General features: G+C 48.2%; 1 protein-coding gene across 7 annotated transcripts in view; it reads left to right on the top strand.

Moving 5' to 3' along the window:
- The window catches only part of PPP1R12B (protein phosphatase 1 regulatory subunit 12B), a 166,974-nt gene that overhangs the window by 89,144 nt on the left and 60,518 nt on the right, over positions 1-17,312 (top strand). For all 7 annotated transcript variants that reach the window (XR_009695890.1, XM_061161132.1, XM_061161131.1 and 4 more), the window contains one exon: positions 9,885-9,975. Coding sequence is in view for 6 of the 7 variants with exons in the window: in XM_061161132.1 (XP_061017115.1) it covers positions 9,885-9,975 (91 nt within the window). In the remaining variant the exon portion in view is untranslated. The remainder of the gene's footprint in view (positions 1-9,884; positions 9,976-17,312) is intronic.

Genomic DNA, 17,312 nt, shown 5'->3' with positions numbered 1-17,312 from the left:
GCTCCCGGGCCCTGCACCTCAAGGTTGCCTTTTGACTTAGCTCCGGTCCGCGTGGAGTCCAGAGGCGGCTGTCTTGCCGGCCACACGCTCACTGCTCTGCCAGGAGCTGTGGGTCTAAAGCGAGAGCCCTGCCTGCTTCCTGCCCCGAGACCAGAGACGCCAGGTGCCCGCCTCGGAAGCCGTGAGGGAGCAGACTGTCAGGGGGTGGGAGGTGTATTAGGCGCTCAGAGAAGAAGGCGAGTTGTGTAGGGTGGGTGGTTAGAGAAGGTCCTGAACTGAAGGGGCGCAAGCTGGCTTCAGACGTGAAAGGCCTAGACAGGTGAGGGGACTAATGTTTGTGAACACTTAGTGTACGCCAGAACCCCAGATGCATTCAGCCTTCATAACCTTGTGAGATGGATGGTGTGTTTTTTAGTGCATATAAGAAAGTTAAGGTAGATTGTAGTCCTGCCCACAGCCACAGAGCCGGTAAATGGCAAAGCCAGCACTCAGAGCCAGGCCTTTGGGATGCCACCGCCCCCAGCTCTGATCCCCGCAGGGCAGCGAGCTGGTAGTCTCCACTGGGCCCTGGGCTCCATGGGCTGGCAGTGTGGGTGCAAGGCCTCGGTGCTCTGCATGTTCTGAGTTTGAAGGAAATGAACTTCTGTTCTGGGAGAAACCACTCCTGAGAATAAAGTCGACTGAAAACTCTCTGTCCTGTCTGAAACCGAAGGGGAAGCAGGGCTCCTGGAAGCCACCTGCGGCGGCGTCTTAGGCGGGCACAGGGTGCCCTCGGGGTGCTCCAGAGCCTGGGGTACACCTGCTTCTATTTTAACAAGAACCAAAGAGCTACGGTTGGCTGACGGTGGTTACCTGGACGAGTTGTTGTTTCTGGTTCTTCTTCAGACAGTTTTCCTCAGGCTCTTCGTTCACCCTGGGTAGTAAAGTAGCCTAACTTTTATTTTGTTTCCTCTGAAGAAGCCCTAGTCTTCTAACCTTAAAATGGGGGAAATAGAATGTGACTCATGATTCCTGTGTGCTTTTGCTGACCTGTAACAAAGCGTAGGAACAGCTCGGGGGCCCTGGGGGGGGGGGCTCGGTTCCTCCCTGAAGAAGCTCGTGGAGAAGGGGCACCCCAAGCACGCTGGGGATGGCAGGGCTCTCGTGTCCCTGGGCCGAGCTGCCTGCCCAGGTGCTGTATGCTCTTCACGACACGTTTACCTCATGTAAATTCCATGTCAGGAAAGCTGACATTTGAACAGTGCCCCTGAGTCTTCAAGGAGCTGCCGTCATCTGAGATGCAGGCTGGTTGTTCAGGGAGGCGGTCGATGTGTGTTACATTTACTTTTCTCTGAAGGTAACTGGTTTGGGTCTAGTACTTCCCTCTCAGCCTGAGCCTCAGGAGCATCCAGAAATCCCTAAAAGTTTGAGCAAGCTGCAAAGTTGGAGGAGCGCCCCAGCCTGGGGCGTGAGTCTACTTGGAACAATCAGATGAAAACCATCGTGTCTTCCAGAATACTAGAGTGGGTAGCCATTCCCTTCTCCAGGGGATCTTCCCAACCCAGGTCTCCCGCATTGCAGGCGGATTCTTTACCAGCTGAGCCACAAGGGAAGCCCAAGAATACTGGAGCGGGTAGCCTATCCCTTCTCCAACTCACCTTCATGACCCAGGAATCAAGTTGGGGTCTCCTGCATCGCAGGCAGATTCTTTACCTACTGAGCTCTCAGGGAAGCATTACTCTAGGAGACAGATTAAAAAATCTATCGCTGTGATTTATGGCCAGAAGTGTTCTACCTGTATTTTCCTCTAGGAGTTTTATAGTATCTGGTCTTACGTTTAAATCTTTAATTTATTTTGAGTTTATTTTTGTATATGGTGTTAGAGAGTATTCTAATCTCATTTTTTTTACATGTGGCTCTCCAGTTTGCCTAGCACCACCCGTTGAAGAGACTGTCTTTCCTCCGTTGTGTATGCCTGCCTCCTCTGTCATAGATGAACCGACCCTGCGTTAGTGAGGGGCTGTCAGTCCTTTCCCCGCGGTCTGTCTCTCTGTCTGGCGCCAGTGCGCGCTGTGAGGACTGCCTGTTGTGTTGCCGTGTGCCGTCTGAGGTCGGCTGCAACGTCTCCACCTCCGTTCTTCTCAGGCTGGCTCCGGCTGCGTGTGCTCTTCTGTGTGTCCATACAAGTTTGAAAAGATTTTCTTCTAATTTGTGGAAAATGTCCTTGGTAGTTTCATAGGGATTGCACTGAATCTGTAGACTGCGATTGGGAGTATAGTCATTTTGATAATATTAATTTCTTCCAGTCCAGGAGCATGGTGTGTCTGTCTATCTGTGTCATCCTCAGGTTCTTTCATCAGCATATTGCAATTTTCTGATTGCAGGTCTTCTGCCTCCATAGGTAGGTTTATTCCTGGGTATTTTATTCTTTTTGATGTGACGGTAAATGGAACTGTTAATTTTTTTTCTGATATTTAGTTAATGTATAGGAATGCAACATTAATTTGTATGTTAACTTTGTATCCAATGAAGTGTTTTTCAGTATAGACACAAATACATTCCTTTCATGTGTATCTCACTGTTTGAAGTAGTTCTTTGAGTATTATTACTTTTAAATGTCTTTAAAATTTTCAAGCTCTTAAAGTTTACAAAATTTTCTGCAATCTGCATATTTTAAGTAGAAAGTAGAAATAACCTCAGATATGTGGATGACACCACCCATATGGCAGAAAGCGAAGAAGAACTAAAGAACCTCTTGATGAAAGAGGAGAGTGAAAAAGTTGGCTTAAAACTCAATGTTCAGAAAACTAAGATCATGGCATCCAGTCCCATCACTTCATGGCAAATAGATGGGAAAACAATGGAAACAGTAACAGACTTTATTTTGGGGGACTCCAAAATCACTGCAGATGGTGACTGCAGCCATGAAATTAAAAGACACTTGCTCCTTGGAAGAAAAGTTATGACCAATTTAGACAGCATATTAAAAAGCAGAGACATTACTTTGCCAACAAAGGTCCATCTGGTCAAGGCTATGGTTTTTCCACTGGTCATGTATGGATGTGAGAGTTGCACTGTGAAGAAAGCTGAGCGCCGAAAAATTGATGCTTCTGAACTGTGGTGTTGGAGAAGACTCTTGAGAGTCCCTTGGACTGCAAGGAGATCCAACCAGTCCATCCTAAAGGAGATCAGTCCTGGGTGTTCATTGGAAGGACTGATGCCGAAGCTGAAACTCCAGTACTTTGGCCACCTGATGCGAAGAGTTGACTCATTGGAAAAGACCCTGATGCTGGGAGGGATTGGGGGCAGGAGGAGAAGGGGATGACAGAGGATGAGATGGCTGGATGGCATCACCGACTCAATAGACATGAGTTTGAGTAAACTCCGGAAGTTTGTGATGGACAGGGAGGCCTGGCGTGCTGTGATTCATGGGGTCGCAAAGAGTCGGACACGACTGAGCGACTGAACTGAACTGAACTATACAGCGTTCTGAAGCCTGCTGTTTTCACTTGGCAGGACTGTCTGTCCATTTTCAGTGCTCCTGTAGGCCATTGTGTGACTACAGCGCAGTTGGTTCGGTGTGTCTTCTGCTGGTGGCCAGCCGGGGCACTTCCACCGCACCCCGCAGGCCTGCTGCCGCTGTGTGCACACTCGCTCCTGACCCCTCGCACGCGTGCTGGGCTCTGTCCAGGGTGCGTGTTCCCCGAGGAGGCCCCGCTGTCAGGAGTGGGGTGCAGCTTCTGGAGAAGTTACCCTGCCTGCTCCTGCGTGTTCTCACCAGCCGCGGTGCGCTTGATGATGTCGGTGGGCTTGTTTTTACAAATCCAAGGAAGATGAAGTGGTTTCCCTTTGTGTTTATTTGTATTTCATGATTACTAGTGAACATGAACATTTTCTCTTACGTTTATAAGGCTTTTGGAGTTTCCTCTTTTGTAAATTCCCTTATTGTATGCTTTGCTGGTTTTTTTCCTGTTGGAATTTGGCACTTTTTAAAAAATTTGGTACAAGGTCTTTACATAGTTTAGATATTAATATTTTACAGGTTTACGCACATATAATAGTTCAGTTTGTCTTATAGTATGTGGATGTTCTGTAATTTACTTAAGCATTCTCCCTATTGTTGGAGATCTGACTTATTTCCATAAATATTTTGTGTGTTGACTTTCTTGAATTTTCTTTGATTAAGAGAGAAAAAGCAGTGGTAATTCTACACATGACCTGGTCTGTCTTGCAGTCGGGGACGGATGTTTGAGAGTGGGCCAGGCCAGCTGGTAGGTACAGACTGGGCGTGTGAGGTGGAGCAGCCTTGCCACCCCCCGTCCTGGAGTCTCCCCTCTTTGGGGCCCGTGATGCCTGCGCTGACCGGGAACTGACTGTGGAGTGGCCTGCATAAAGACAGCCCTGTCACGTGACGTGGCTTTGGCGTTCATGGCTGCGGTGCTTTTAATGGAGCGAGCGCTACAGGCAGATGCTTATCGTGCTTCCTTCCTGGTTTGAAATTAACCATAAGTCCCCTTCTCTCCTCAGAGCAGAGTTCAGATGTAAGACTCCCCAAAGCTGTTCCAGAAGCCAGTGTTCCACGCGTGGATTCTGGGCACGAGCCAATTCTCATCCCTAGCAAACACAGCCTCATGTGCTCCCGGGAAGGCCCCTTGGTCCCTGCTGTTCATTCTGCTTCATGGACCTTTATTTTACTTAGAGAGCCCTGGAGCCTGTGCGGAAAGTATTTTCAAGGGCATTATGACCTCTTCCAAATGAATTATCCATTTCCAGGAAAGCTAATTAAGGGGCACTCCTTAATAGACTAGGTGGGATGGATATTATAGAGCCTTTCTTTGTTTTCCAAATGACTGCTGAGCTTCTGACGTGGGTTGGAGAAGCAGCAGCCGGGCCATCCCTGGGGCACCTGCCCTGGTCCTCACAGCGGCCCTGGTGCTGGGTGAAGAGTCAGTGGCCGCCGGGAGTGTCCTTCACTGCGTGAGCATCTCGGGCTGAGAGCTTAGACATCCTGTCCGGGGTCGTCTAGCACAGACGCTCAGGGGCCAGGTTCGAGCCCCAGCGGTCTGATTCCATGTTAGGGTCCTTGTCTCCACACTGAACTTGTCGGAAGGTATTTTAGGTCCTTTGTTACTGTTATGACTTTCTTGATGTCCGCTGATGATTTTCACAGCTTTCTAAGACAGAATTAGTGCATGTGTTGTATGTAAAGGGGCACTGTAACAAATATTTTGCTTAATTCGAAGTATTTGAATTCTACTGACCGTGTAACCTCAGACAAAGCAGAATGTTTCTTGCCTTCCAGGAAAGGCAGTAGGCAGGTATGGTAATTAGATGATTTGGCATCAGAACTCCTTCCTCCGTCCCTGCATGGCAGACGTTAGCCTGGTTTTTATCTGGAGGCCGGAGCAGGCGCAGATGTAAAGCCACGGCTTCTGCTGAGCCGTGGCTGCAGTGTGCTGGGGGCTGAGCCCGTCTGCAGAGCTGTGCCTGGCAGGTGCGTGCATGCCCGTGCTGTGCTGGCTGTGGGTGTGCCCTGGCAGCGGCGCGGCAGGTCTTCTCTGTGAAGGCCAGGTCATGAAAGTTTTGGACTTGGCAAGCCATTTTGTTTCAGTCACAAATACTAAACCCTGCTGTTGTCGTTGGTAAAACTTGGTTTACAGAATGTGGCGGCCCGGTGCGGCTCCAGGACTACAGTGTGCTCCCCGGTCTGGGGTTAGAACCTTCAGGACTCAGGTGCTACTGAAAACGCAGCGTGTCCCCTGGGAGACCAGGCATTGAGGTGCTCACTTCTGCGGGTCTGGAACCCGCATCTGGGTGGACAGAAGTGAATGAGGATGTTCCTTCCCTCCTCAGAAACTCTTAAAATCAAGTACTAGGGTTTTCTGGGATTTGTTTTTATAGGTTTTTTTTCCCTTACAACTTAGCAGAAATCTCATATATTGACACAATTGCAAAGTAATATACATAATATCAATTAAAAATAGACTATAGTATACAGGTACTGACTATACATACATAGATAAAAATCTAAACATCTGTGTAGTAGAATAAAAATGGGCTTGTCTTCCTGTGGTGGGATTCACTTTGTTTTGTTTTCACATGTTGGTCTGTTTTCTGATTGTTTCTGGGAAGAACGTGTGTGATTTCAAACGCTAAGACTCCAAGTGAGGTGCAAGGCCCTTGATGTCTCCCCAGAGCCGTTTTTACCAGCTGCGTTTCTCTTGTTCAATAAGTCACTGGAACAGGTGGTGAGGTGTGCCAGTTGGAAGCGTGCACCTTCACCGTGGCCTCTGTCTAGGATGCAGAGAGGAGACGACAGTCAAGAATTAAGGGTCATCGGGGTGCTCCCTGTGTTTGCAGGTAGAGGGTGATGTGTGAGGAGGCTACCTGGCACCCAGGCGGATTTCCCGGGGAGGGCCTAGTCCTCAGTGTGGTCACTGACTCCAGGGCTGGCCTATGGCTTGCAGGTTTGGAGACTCAGGTTTTTCCAGTGCACTCAGAGGAGAGGCGTATACTAAGGAAGGAGGCGTTCACAGTGGGCTGAGGGTGTATGGCAGTTCCAGTTTACTAATCCACATGGTGGGAAGATCTCTCTTAACATGCAGCCTGGCTGAGCACCTCTGTTCAGACTGTGGCATGTCTTGTAACAGACAAACCCTCCCACTGAGAAGAAGCAGAGAAGCTGGATAAAGAAAAGGAAAAGAAGCCTTCGAAGGCGTTGGAGAGATGGTGAGGAAGTGAGCGCTGGACATGTCCCGGTCCTGGAGGGAGTCGCAGGAGGTGAACCCTTCCCCGGGCTGTGCTGTCCCCGAGGCGTTGGCTCCAAGGCACCTCACGCTGAGGGGACAGAAGCCAGAGTTCAGAAACAGGGCCCCAGGGACCCCTAGACGTCCCCTGAGACCGCCAAGGGCCCCCCTTCCGGCCGCCAGGCTGCCCAGGCCCAGGCCAGCTTTGCGGAGACTGAAGCCCAGCTGTGAGCAGCTCAGTCTCAAGATGGGTTAAGAGGGTTTGCCTCAGCCCCCTGTTCCTCACAGTGTGGTCTCCACATCACCAGGTCACCTGAGAACTAGTCAGGAGCTTCTTGGATGCCCTCCAGACCTGCTGAGTGAGTGCTGTGGAGGGGGGAGCCCCGTGAGGTTCGTAGTCACAGCCTTCCGAGTGAGGCTGCTGCGTGACAGTCGGGGGACCACTTCCCCAGCCTGACTGCCAGGCAAGAGGGTCTCCTCTGGCAATGCTTTTCAGAGCTGCAAGCCATTACGATTTTCTTTCATTAAAAATTCTGGCATTAATTCAAAAATCGCCATACATGCTGAGTAACAAGACTAATTTACGAAAGACTAAGAGAAAATACAGACACTAGGAACAGACTCAGATGTTGATGGTATCAGACCTGGACTTCAAAGTAATCATAGTAAATTATGGTTAACATGTTCGAGAAAATAGAAGACAAGATAGAGAATTTCAATAGAGAACTGCTCTGTTTAGGAAAATGTAAATTCTAGAATTGAAAACTAAAGTAACAAATTTAAGAAATCACTTGTAGAAGAGCAACCAAAGAGAGGGCTTGTGAACTAAACAGACTGGACAGCAGGAAGCACCTAGCGTGCAGCCCAGAGAGACAACAGAAAGGCCGGGAAGGGCGTCGGGAGTCCTGGGGGCGTCGACCTGCGCTGGAGAGGGGGTGGGGCTGGCCGCCTCTCCTGAGCCAGCGCCGCTTCCTCCTGGGAAGTGGATGCTCAGACCCGTCGTTCAGACGGAGGTGAGTGGCCAACAATTTCTTGAAAACAAGCAAAGTGAGCTCATTTTGAGTGTTGGTTGCAAATTATAACATTTAAGGCAGAAATTAGAATTTTGGAAGACTTGTACCTGTCACTGTGGTGACAGTATTCACTGCTTCCCAATGTGCAAAGGCTGTTCTGAGACCAAAGATAGTATTGGAAAATGTGACGTTTTTAAAATTTTACTGTTTTTTATTGATATAATTGATGAAATAAAACATTTTCTTCTTGGCGTACAGCATAATGATTTGATTAGTATGTCACAGAGCGATTACCACAATAAATCTAAATCACTGTCTGTCCCCACACGTGGCTCTGTTTTCTCCCTTGGGGTGAGTACTTTTGAGGTCTGCTTTCTGAGTACGTCTCGGATGCGCCGTGCACACTGGTCAAGTCGCCCGCCTGTGGTGTCCCGTCCCGGGACTGACTGCTCCTGCAACTCGAGGTTTGCGCCTTCTGAGCACCTCGCCCACTCTGCCCACCCCCACCCCCAGCACCCCCAGTCTGTTCTCTGTACCTGTGAGCTCCGTTTTTTAGATTCCACATGCAAATAAGATCACACCATATTTGTCTTTGTCTGACTTATTTCACTTAGCATGGGCCCTCAAGGCCCATCTGTGTTGCTGCAGATGGCAAGATTTCCTCTTCTTGTGACTAAGCAGTATCCTGCTGTGTGTGTGTGCACGCACATACACACCGGCCACGCTTTCTTCCTCCATTCGTCTATTGATCGACACTTGGTCGTTTCCCTGCCTTGGCCGTTGTGACTAGTGCACGTGCGTACAGATTTAGCACAGATCGAGGTGGTGATTTGGTTTCCTTCAGATAAACACCCAGCAGTGGACTCGCTGGGTCACACATGGTAGTCCTGGTTCTGCTGTTTGCCACGGTGGCGGCCGCAGCTCACACCCCCCAGCGATGTGTGAGGACACCGTCTCCACGTCCTCGCCAGCACTGGTTGCTCCTTGTCTGGCAGCCGTCCTGACAGGTGTGAGGTGACCCCTCACTGTGCCTGTGGCTGGCATTTCCCTGGTGATTAGTGGTGTGAACGTCTTTTCACGTGCCTGTTGTCCATCTTCCTGGGAAAAAGTCTGTTCAGATCCTTTGCCTGTTTTTTAATCGGAGCATTTGTTTTCTGGTGAGTTGTGTGGGTTCTTCGGTCTGGCTGTTAGCCCTGTATTAGCTCCATGACTTGCAAGCATCTCCTCCCGTTCACTGGCCTTTTTGTCCAGATGCTGGTGTCCTCTGCTGTGCAGAAGCAGGAAGCTTGATGAAGTCCCGTGTGTTCGTTTTGCGTTTGGTGTCAGAACGTATTGCCAAGACTGATGTCAAGGAGAATGTGTTAAAGAATGTGATTTTTAAGGTTGCTATTGCGTGATGAAATGTGTTCGCATCTGGGGGGGCTGCACCAGCATTTCCCCAGAGCCACGCCTGGGTAAGGGGTTGCATCCCAGGTACAAGACAGACGACTGGGTTTCAGTGTAACAGGGCGTGAGAGCTCTGCTGATGGCTTCAGGTTCCATGTGGCCGCTGACCTTTAGGAATCACCACTTGTGTCAGTGATGTGTGACCGTATGATTAGAGAGGACTGTCCACAGTTACCTGAAAAAGCTGCTGTAAGACTCCTTGCTTTTCCAACTACATATCTCTGCTGGACCGGATATTTTTGTATATTTTAGCTAAAGCAACATACTACACATATCGAATGCAGAAATGTGTATGAAAATCCAGCTATCTTGTATTAAGGCAACATTAAAGAAATTTACAAACGTGTAATACTATTCTTAGTAAATGTTTTTGTTTTAGAACATGTAGTTGTTTTCATAAAAGATAAATTATTGATATTAGCATGTAATAGGGCTGTCATTTTCTAATAAATTCACAAATGCATGTTTAATGTCTCGATTTTAATGTCTAATAAGGTAAATATTAATAGATATACCCAGTATAAGCACACGCTGTTTGGGGATCTTCAGTACTCTTTAAAATGTGAGATGTGAACAGTCTGAGAACCGTTGCTGTCGACACAGATAGAGCCCGGCCCCGTCTTGGCGCGTGCGACCCGCCCGCGTGGGGAGCACCCGCGTGTGCCAGGGCCTCACCTCCGTGTGCCTCTTCTCCCCACAGGTCGTATCTGACTCCCGTCCGGGACGAGGAAGCAGAGTCCTTACGGAAGGCGCGCTCCAGACAGGCTCGGCAGACTCGAAGGTCTACCCAAGTGAGTGTGGCCTCCATGCTTTAAATCGTTTGGTCTGTCTGCCATCTCACTGGAAGTACAGTTAAAAAAACGATAAACTGAGTGCCTTCTTCAGCCACTGCAGCAAAAGCTTTCGTGTTAAATCTCACACTGCGCAGAATCAGATGAATTCATAGCTACGCATACCTGTTCTTGCTTCTGTTCTTCAAGGCGCAGAGCAGGTCTCTTCTTTCCTCCCTAAGCCTAATCATTTCGCTGTGCTAAGGCCCCCGTTTCATTCTTACAGGAGAAGCTCAGTGCTCATCAGTTACCATGGGGCCCGCGTGCTGCTCCTGGGTGCGCCCTCCAGAGAGAGAGGCAGGCGTCCACAGAGAAGCTCCTACACAGATGTTCACAACAGCATTATTCTCGGGGCCAGAAACCCACCTTCAGTGTCTCACCTGGCTAGAGTTTGCTTGCTGCGCAGACCAGCCTTCTGTGTGGAGTGTGCATGTTGGCCGTAGGGCTGAGCCCTGGACCCTTAGGAGCAGCACGGTCAGCGCTGGGGAGCTGGGGCACCCAGCAGCCCCCAGCAGGTGTGGGTCGTGGGCCCAAGCTGGGCTGTTGCACAGACTAAACAAATTAAGCAGTTAGCAAAACTTGGAAAACCACACAAGTTTCTGTTGATTAATGAATGGATGAACAAAAAGTTCCATAGTCAAGGAATATTGTTTGGCAATAAAAAGAAATGAAGTCCTAAAACATGCACATACCACAATGTGGATGAACCTTAAGAAAAAGTTATGCTGGGTGAAAGAAACGGGGCATGATTGCATTTGTATGAAAGTGTCCAGAGCTGGCAGAGAAAGGGAAGTAGATGAGTGTTTGCCGAAGGCTGGAGAGATGGGGGGACGAGATGCGACCCTGAGGGTGTGGGGCGTCCCTGACGCTGGGTGCGGGTGCTGCCTGCACACGTGGGTTTTACGGTGTGTGGCTTGTGTTTCACTAGTGATGTTACAAAAGGAAAGAGCCCTAAGGGAGGCGTTGCGGTGAGGAATATCTCGCAAAGGTCACTGAGACCTGGTGGGACGTCTCAGAGCCCTGGAGGCGCGTGGGCAGCTGCCCCTTGGCTGAGCTGGGCTGTGGGCGTGTGGCAGCAACATGGACAGGGGCAGTGGTTGGGCGTCAGGGAGGCAGAGGAGGGTGAGCCAGGCCGGCAGAGGGTGAGGGGTCAGGAGGCGGTCGTCCAGAGAGGTGAGAAGGCCGTTTCCAGGGGACGGGGAAGCCCCGCAGTTTCAGATGCCAAAGGTGCAGAGCAGGAAGGCTGAGGACTCACGGACCCCCCCGGGGCCAGGCAGCGCCCTCCGGAGCCGGCGTTGTCACAGCTGAGACTGCCCGTGCTCGACGGCGGTTCCTTTCCCCAGAGGACGCAACCCCGAGAGGACCAGACTGGCTGTCGTTTGTTTGTCTGGGTTTATTGTGGAAGAACATATGTAATGTGCAGCTTAATATTTTAGCCATTTTTAAGCAAACAGTTCATTGGCAGTCAAGACATTCACTTTTTTTTTTTTGCAGTCATCCATCCCAGAATAGCTTTCCTCTTCCAAACTGAACCTCTCAACCCCCCGAACACTGCCTTCTTCCCGAAGCTGCCAGCAACCCCCGTTCTGCGCCTTCTCGCTGTGATCTTGGCTCTAGGTGACCCGTGTGAGTGGAGTCACGGCTTCTGTCCTTTGGTGACAGCTTGTCTCACTCACGGTGTGTCCCTGACGTAGCTCACGTCATAGCTCACGTCAGAACCGCCTTCCCTCGTGAGGCTGAACAGGGTTCCATTGTGTCCACAGCACGCTCTGTTCGTCTGTCACCCCTTGATGGACACTTGGGTTGCTCCCACTGTTTGGCTGCCGTGGACAGTGTTGCTGTGAGCATGGACGTGCACATAACTCTTCAGTCCCTGCTTTTGCACCTTTCAGATAAAGACCCAGAAGTAGAACAGGCTGGACCATGGCATGTGTTTCCATCTTGTTTAGTCGCTCAGTCGTGTCCGACTCTGCGAGCCCGTGGACGGCAGCCCGCCAGGCTCCCCCGTCCCTGGGGTTCTCCAGGCAAGAACACTGGAGTGGGTTGCCATTGCCTTCTCCGTGTCTTTGTCTTGGTTCTCATTAATTTTATATCCTGTGCCTTTACCGGATTCATGATCTCTGGTGGCTTTTAGGTGGCATCGTTAAGATTTTCCATGTATAGGATCATGTTATCTACACATACTGACAGCTTTGTTTACTCTTTTCCAGTGTGGATTCCTTTTATTTTTCTTATCTGACTCCTGTAGCTAGGACTTCTGACATGGTGTTGGATAAAAGTGGCGAGAGTGGGCATCCTGTCTTGTTCCTGATCGTGGGTGAAATGCTTTCAGAACTGCACTGTTGAGTGTGGTGTTCGCTCGAGGCTTCTCATGTGTAGCCTTTATTATGTTGAGGTATGTTTTCTCTATCGCCACTCTCTGAAGAATTTTTTTTATATCATAAATGGATGTTGGATTTTGTTGAAAGCTTTTTGTGCTTCTACAGAGATGATCATATCGTTTTTGTTCTTCAATGTGTTAATGTGGTGTCTATCACATTGATATGTAGATACTAAGTCTTCCTTACATGCCCAGGATAAGTCCCACTTGATCATAGTAGTATTAGTTGTTGTTATTCAGTCTGTAAGTCCAAATTTTTGTGATCCCATGGACTGCAGCACTGCCTGGCTCCTCTGTCCTGCCCTGTCTCTGGAGTTTGCTCAAATTCATGTTCATTGAGTCGGTGATTTTATCTAACCATCTCATTTCCTTTAGGATTGACTGGTTGGATCTCCTTGCAGTCCAGGGGTCTCTCAAGAGTCTTCTCTAGCACCACAGTTCGAAAGCATCAATTCTTTGGCACTCAGCCTTCTTTATAGTCCAACTCTCTCATGACTACTGGAGAAACCGTAGCTTTGACTGTGGACCTTTGTCAGCAAACCGATGTCTCCGCTCTTTGAATACACTGACTAGGTTTGTCATAACTTTCCTTCCAAGGAGCAAGCGTCTTTGAATTTCATGGCTGCAGTCACTGCACTCTGGAGTGATTTTGGAGCCCAGAAAATAGAATCTGACACTGTTTCCGCTTTTTCCCCTTCTATTTGCCATGAAGTGATGGAACCAGATGCCAGGATCTTAGTTTATTGAATGTTGAATTTCAAGCCAGCTTTTTCAGTCTCTTCTTTCACCTTCATCAAGAGGATCTTTGGTTGCTCCTCACTTTCTGCCATTAAAATGGTGTCATCTGCATATCTGAGGTTATTGATACTTCTCCCAGCAGTCTTCATTCCAGCTTGTGATTCATCCAGCCTAGCATTTCACATAATGTACTCAGCATATAAGTTAAATAAGCAGGGTGACATTATACAGTGTTGATGTACTCCTTTCCCAATTTGGAACCAGGCAGTTGTTCTATCTCTAGTTCTGTTGCTTCTTGACCTGTATATGGATTTCTCAGGAGTCAGGTAAGGTGGTCGGGAACTCTCATCTCTTGAAGAATTTTCCACAGTTTGTTGTGATCCACACAGTCAAAGGTTTTGGTGTAGTCAATGAAGCAGAAGTAGATGTTTTTCTGAAATTCCCTTGCTTTCTCTGTGATCCAGTGGATACTGGCAATTTGATCTCTGGTTCCTCTGCCTTTTCTAAACCCAGCTTGTACATCTGGAAATTCTCTGTTCACGTACTGTTGAAGCCTAGCTTGAAGGATTTTGAGCACTGTCTTGCTAGCATGTGAAATGAGTGCAGTTGTGTGGCAGTTTGAGCATTCTCTGGCACTGCCTTTCTTGGGGTTGGAATGAAAGCTGACCTTGTCCAGCCCCGTGGCCGCCGCTGAGTTTTCCACACTTGCTGGCGTGTTGAGTGCAGCACTTTCACGGCATCGTCTTCTAGGATTTGAAAGAGCTCTGCTGGGATTCCATCACCTCCACTAGCTTTGCTCATAGCGATGCTTCCTGAGGCCCACTTAACTTCAGGCTCCAGGATGGCTGGCTCTAGGCGAGTGACCACACCGCCGTGGTTGTCTGGGTCATTGAGACCTTTCTTGTGTAGTTTTTCTGGGTCACTTCTTGCCACTTCTTCTGAATCTCTGCTTCTCTCAGGGCCTTCCATTTCTGTCCTTCACTGTGCCTGTCCTTGTGTGACATGTTCCCGTGCTATCCCCAGCTATTTTGAAGAGGTCTCTAGTCTTTCCCACCTGATTGTTTCCTTCTGTCTCTTTGCACTCTTCATTTAAAAAGTCTTTCTTATCTCTCCTTGCAGTTCTCTGGGACTCTGCATGCAGTTGGGGCTTCTTTCCCTTTCTCCCTCACTTTTCTCCTCTCTTCTCAGATATCTGTGAGCTGCCTCAGACAGCCACGTTGTCCTCTTGTGCTTCTTTCTCTTTGGGTAGGTTTTGGTCACCGCTTCCCACACAGTCTTGCAGACCTCCGTCTGCAGCTTCTCAGGGCCCCTCTCAGGCCTGGTCCCGTGAGTCTGTTCATCACCCCCGCTGCGTGATCGCAAGCAGCCCGGTGCCTTCATTCTTCCCAGAGCTGTGGGTAGTGCCCTCTGCTCCTGCCCAGCAGCACTGCGGACTCCTCGACCTGGGGGCCCATCCACAATCAAGTTTTCTTGCCTTTTCATACTGTCCCTGGCTTCTCCAGCAAGAACGCTGGAGTGGACTGCCGTTGCCTCCTCCAGTGGACCCTGTGTCGTCAGAGCTCCCCACTGAGGCCCGTCTGTCTGGCGTGGCCTCGCAGGGCGTGGCGCGTGGCATCATCGGATTGCACAAGCCCCTTCGCCACAACAAGCTGTGGTCCATGAAGAGAGGTCGTGGTGTTTGATCTTTTTAATGCTTACCGGATTTAGTTTGCTCATATTTAATTGACAGTTTTTACATCTATGTTCATCAGGGATTTCAGCCTATAGTTTTCTTTTTTTGTGTTATATCTGTCTGGTTTTGGTATTGAGGTGATACTGGCCTCTGAGAATGAGTTCAGAAGCATTCCTTACTCTTCAGTTTTTTGGAAGCATTTCAGAAGGATAGGTGTTATCTCTTCCCTAAATGTTTGGTAGAATTCACTTGTAAAACTGTTTGGTCTTGGACTTCTGTTCGTGGGGAGCTTTTATTATTATTACTGATTCAGTTTCCTTACTGTTAATTGATCAGTCCATATTTTTTATCTCACTGGTTTAGATTGTCATTTCTAGAAATGTGTCCATTTTTCTAGGTGGTTCTTCTTATTGGCATATAATTGTTCATAGCAGCCTCTTATTGTCTTTTGTATTTCTGTAGTGTCAGTTGTAACTTCTTTCCTGACTATTGATTTGGGCTCTCTCTTTCTGGATGAACCTTGCTAAAGGTTTGTCAGTTTTTTTAATCTTTCAAAGAACCAGGTTAATGTCATTGATCTGATCGCTGTTCGTTCCTGTTTGGTCTCATTTATTTCCACTCTAATCATGCGATTCTTCTGCGGACTTTGTTGTTCGGTGGCTCAGTCATCTCCAGCTTTTTGCAGACTGGCTTCCCTGTCCGTCACCATCTACAGGAGTTTGCCCAGATGCCCATTGAGTCAGTGGTGCCATCCAAGCGTCCCATCCTCTGCTGCCCTCTTCTCCTGCCTTCAGTCTTTCCCAGCATCAGGGTCTCTTCCAATGAGTCGGCTCTTGGCATCAGAGGGCCATAGTTTTGGAGCTTCAGCATCAGTCCTTCTAATGAATATTCAGGGTTGATTTCCTTTCGGATGTACTGGTTTGATGTCCTTGCTGTCTGCTAACTTTGGATTTTGTGTAGTCTTTTTTTTCTTTATTTATTTATTTTTTCAGTGGGTTTTGTCATACATTGACATGAATCAGCCATGGAGTTACATGTATTCCCCATCCCAATCCCCCCTCCCACCTCCCTCTCCACCCGATTCCTCTGGGTCTTCCCAGTGCACCAGGCCCGAGCACTTGTCTCATGCATCCCACCTGGGCTGGTGATCTGTTTCACCATAGATAATATACATGCTGTTCTTTTGAAACATCCCACCCTCACCTTCTCCCACAGAGTTCAAAAGTCTGTTCTGTATTTCTGTGTCTCTTTTTCTGTTTTGCATATAGGGTTGTCGTTACCATCTTTCTAAATTCCATATATATGTGTTAGTATGCTGTAATGTTCTTTATCTTTCTGGCTTACTTCACTCTGTATAATGGGCTCCAGTTTCATCCATCTCATTAGAACTGGTTCAAATGAATCCTTTTTAACGGCTGAGTAATATTCCATGGTGTATATGTACCACAGCTTCCTTATCCATTCATCTGCAGATGGGCATCTAGGTTGCTTCCATGTCCTGGCTATTATAAACAGTGCTGCAATGAACATTGGGGTGCAGATGGCTAACAAACACATGAAAAGATGCTCAACATCACTCATTATCAGAGAAATGCAAATCAAAACCACAATGAGGTACCATTACACGCCAGTCAGGATGGCTGCTATCCAAAAGTCTACAAGCAATAAATGCTGGAGAGGATGTGGAGAAAAGGGAACCCTCTTACACTGTTGGTGGGAATGCAAACTAGTACAGCCGCTATGGAGAACAGTGTGGAGATTTCTTAAAAAACTGGAAATAGAACTGCCATATGACCCAGCAATCCCACTTCTGGGCATACACACTGAGGAAACCAGATCTGAAATAGTCTTCTTTTTCTAATTCCTTTGGTTAAGGGTAGGTTGTGTGAGGTTTTCTGTGTATCCTGAAGTAGGCTTGTATTGCTACGAATATCCCTCTTAGAACTGCCTTTGCAGCATCCCGAAGGTCTTGGAATGTTGTGTTTTCATCTCATTTGTCTCCAGGTATACTTCAATCTCTTCAGGGATCAGTTGGTTGCTCAGAAGCATATTGTTTAGCCCCGGTGTGTTTGTGGGTTTTGCAGGGTTTTTTCTTTTTTGTAGTTGATTTCTAGTCTCATAGGCTTGTGGTTATAATAGATGCTTGATGTGATTTCAGCTTTATTAAATTTACTGTGACTTGTGTTAAGTAGTACAAATCTATCCTGGACAATATGCATTTGAAAAGAATGTGTATTCTGCTTTAGAACGGAGTAAGTTCATCTGGTCTGTTGTGGCGTGTTGGTCAGTGTCCCCTTGTGATGTCCTGTGTGGGTCACTGTCCGTCAACGTAAGTGGGGGCTCCTGTTGTTGTCTTGCTGTTGATTCCTCCCTTTATGTCTTTTATTATTTTCCTTACTCATTTAGGTGCTCCTTTGTTGGGTGCATATATATTTATAATTGTTGTGTCTTCTTGGATTCATCTTTTGATCATATGTCCTTTCCCTCTTTGTCTTTAAAGTATATTTT

This window comes from Dama dama, chromosome 14, assembly GCF_033118175.1.
Source record: "Dama dama isolate Ldn47 chromosome 14, ASM3311817v1, whole genome shotgun sequence".
NCBI classification, from domain to species: domain Eukaryota; kingdom Metazoa; phylum Chordata; class Mammalia; order Artiodactyla; family Cervidae; genus Dama; species Dama dama.
The sequence above is the reverse complement of the archived record's forward strand: the minus strand, read 5'-3'. Positions and strand labels throughout refer to the sequence as shown.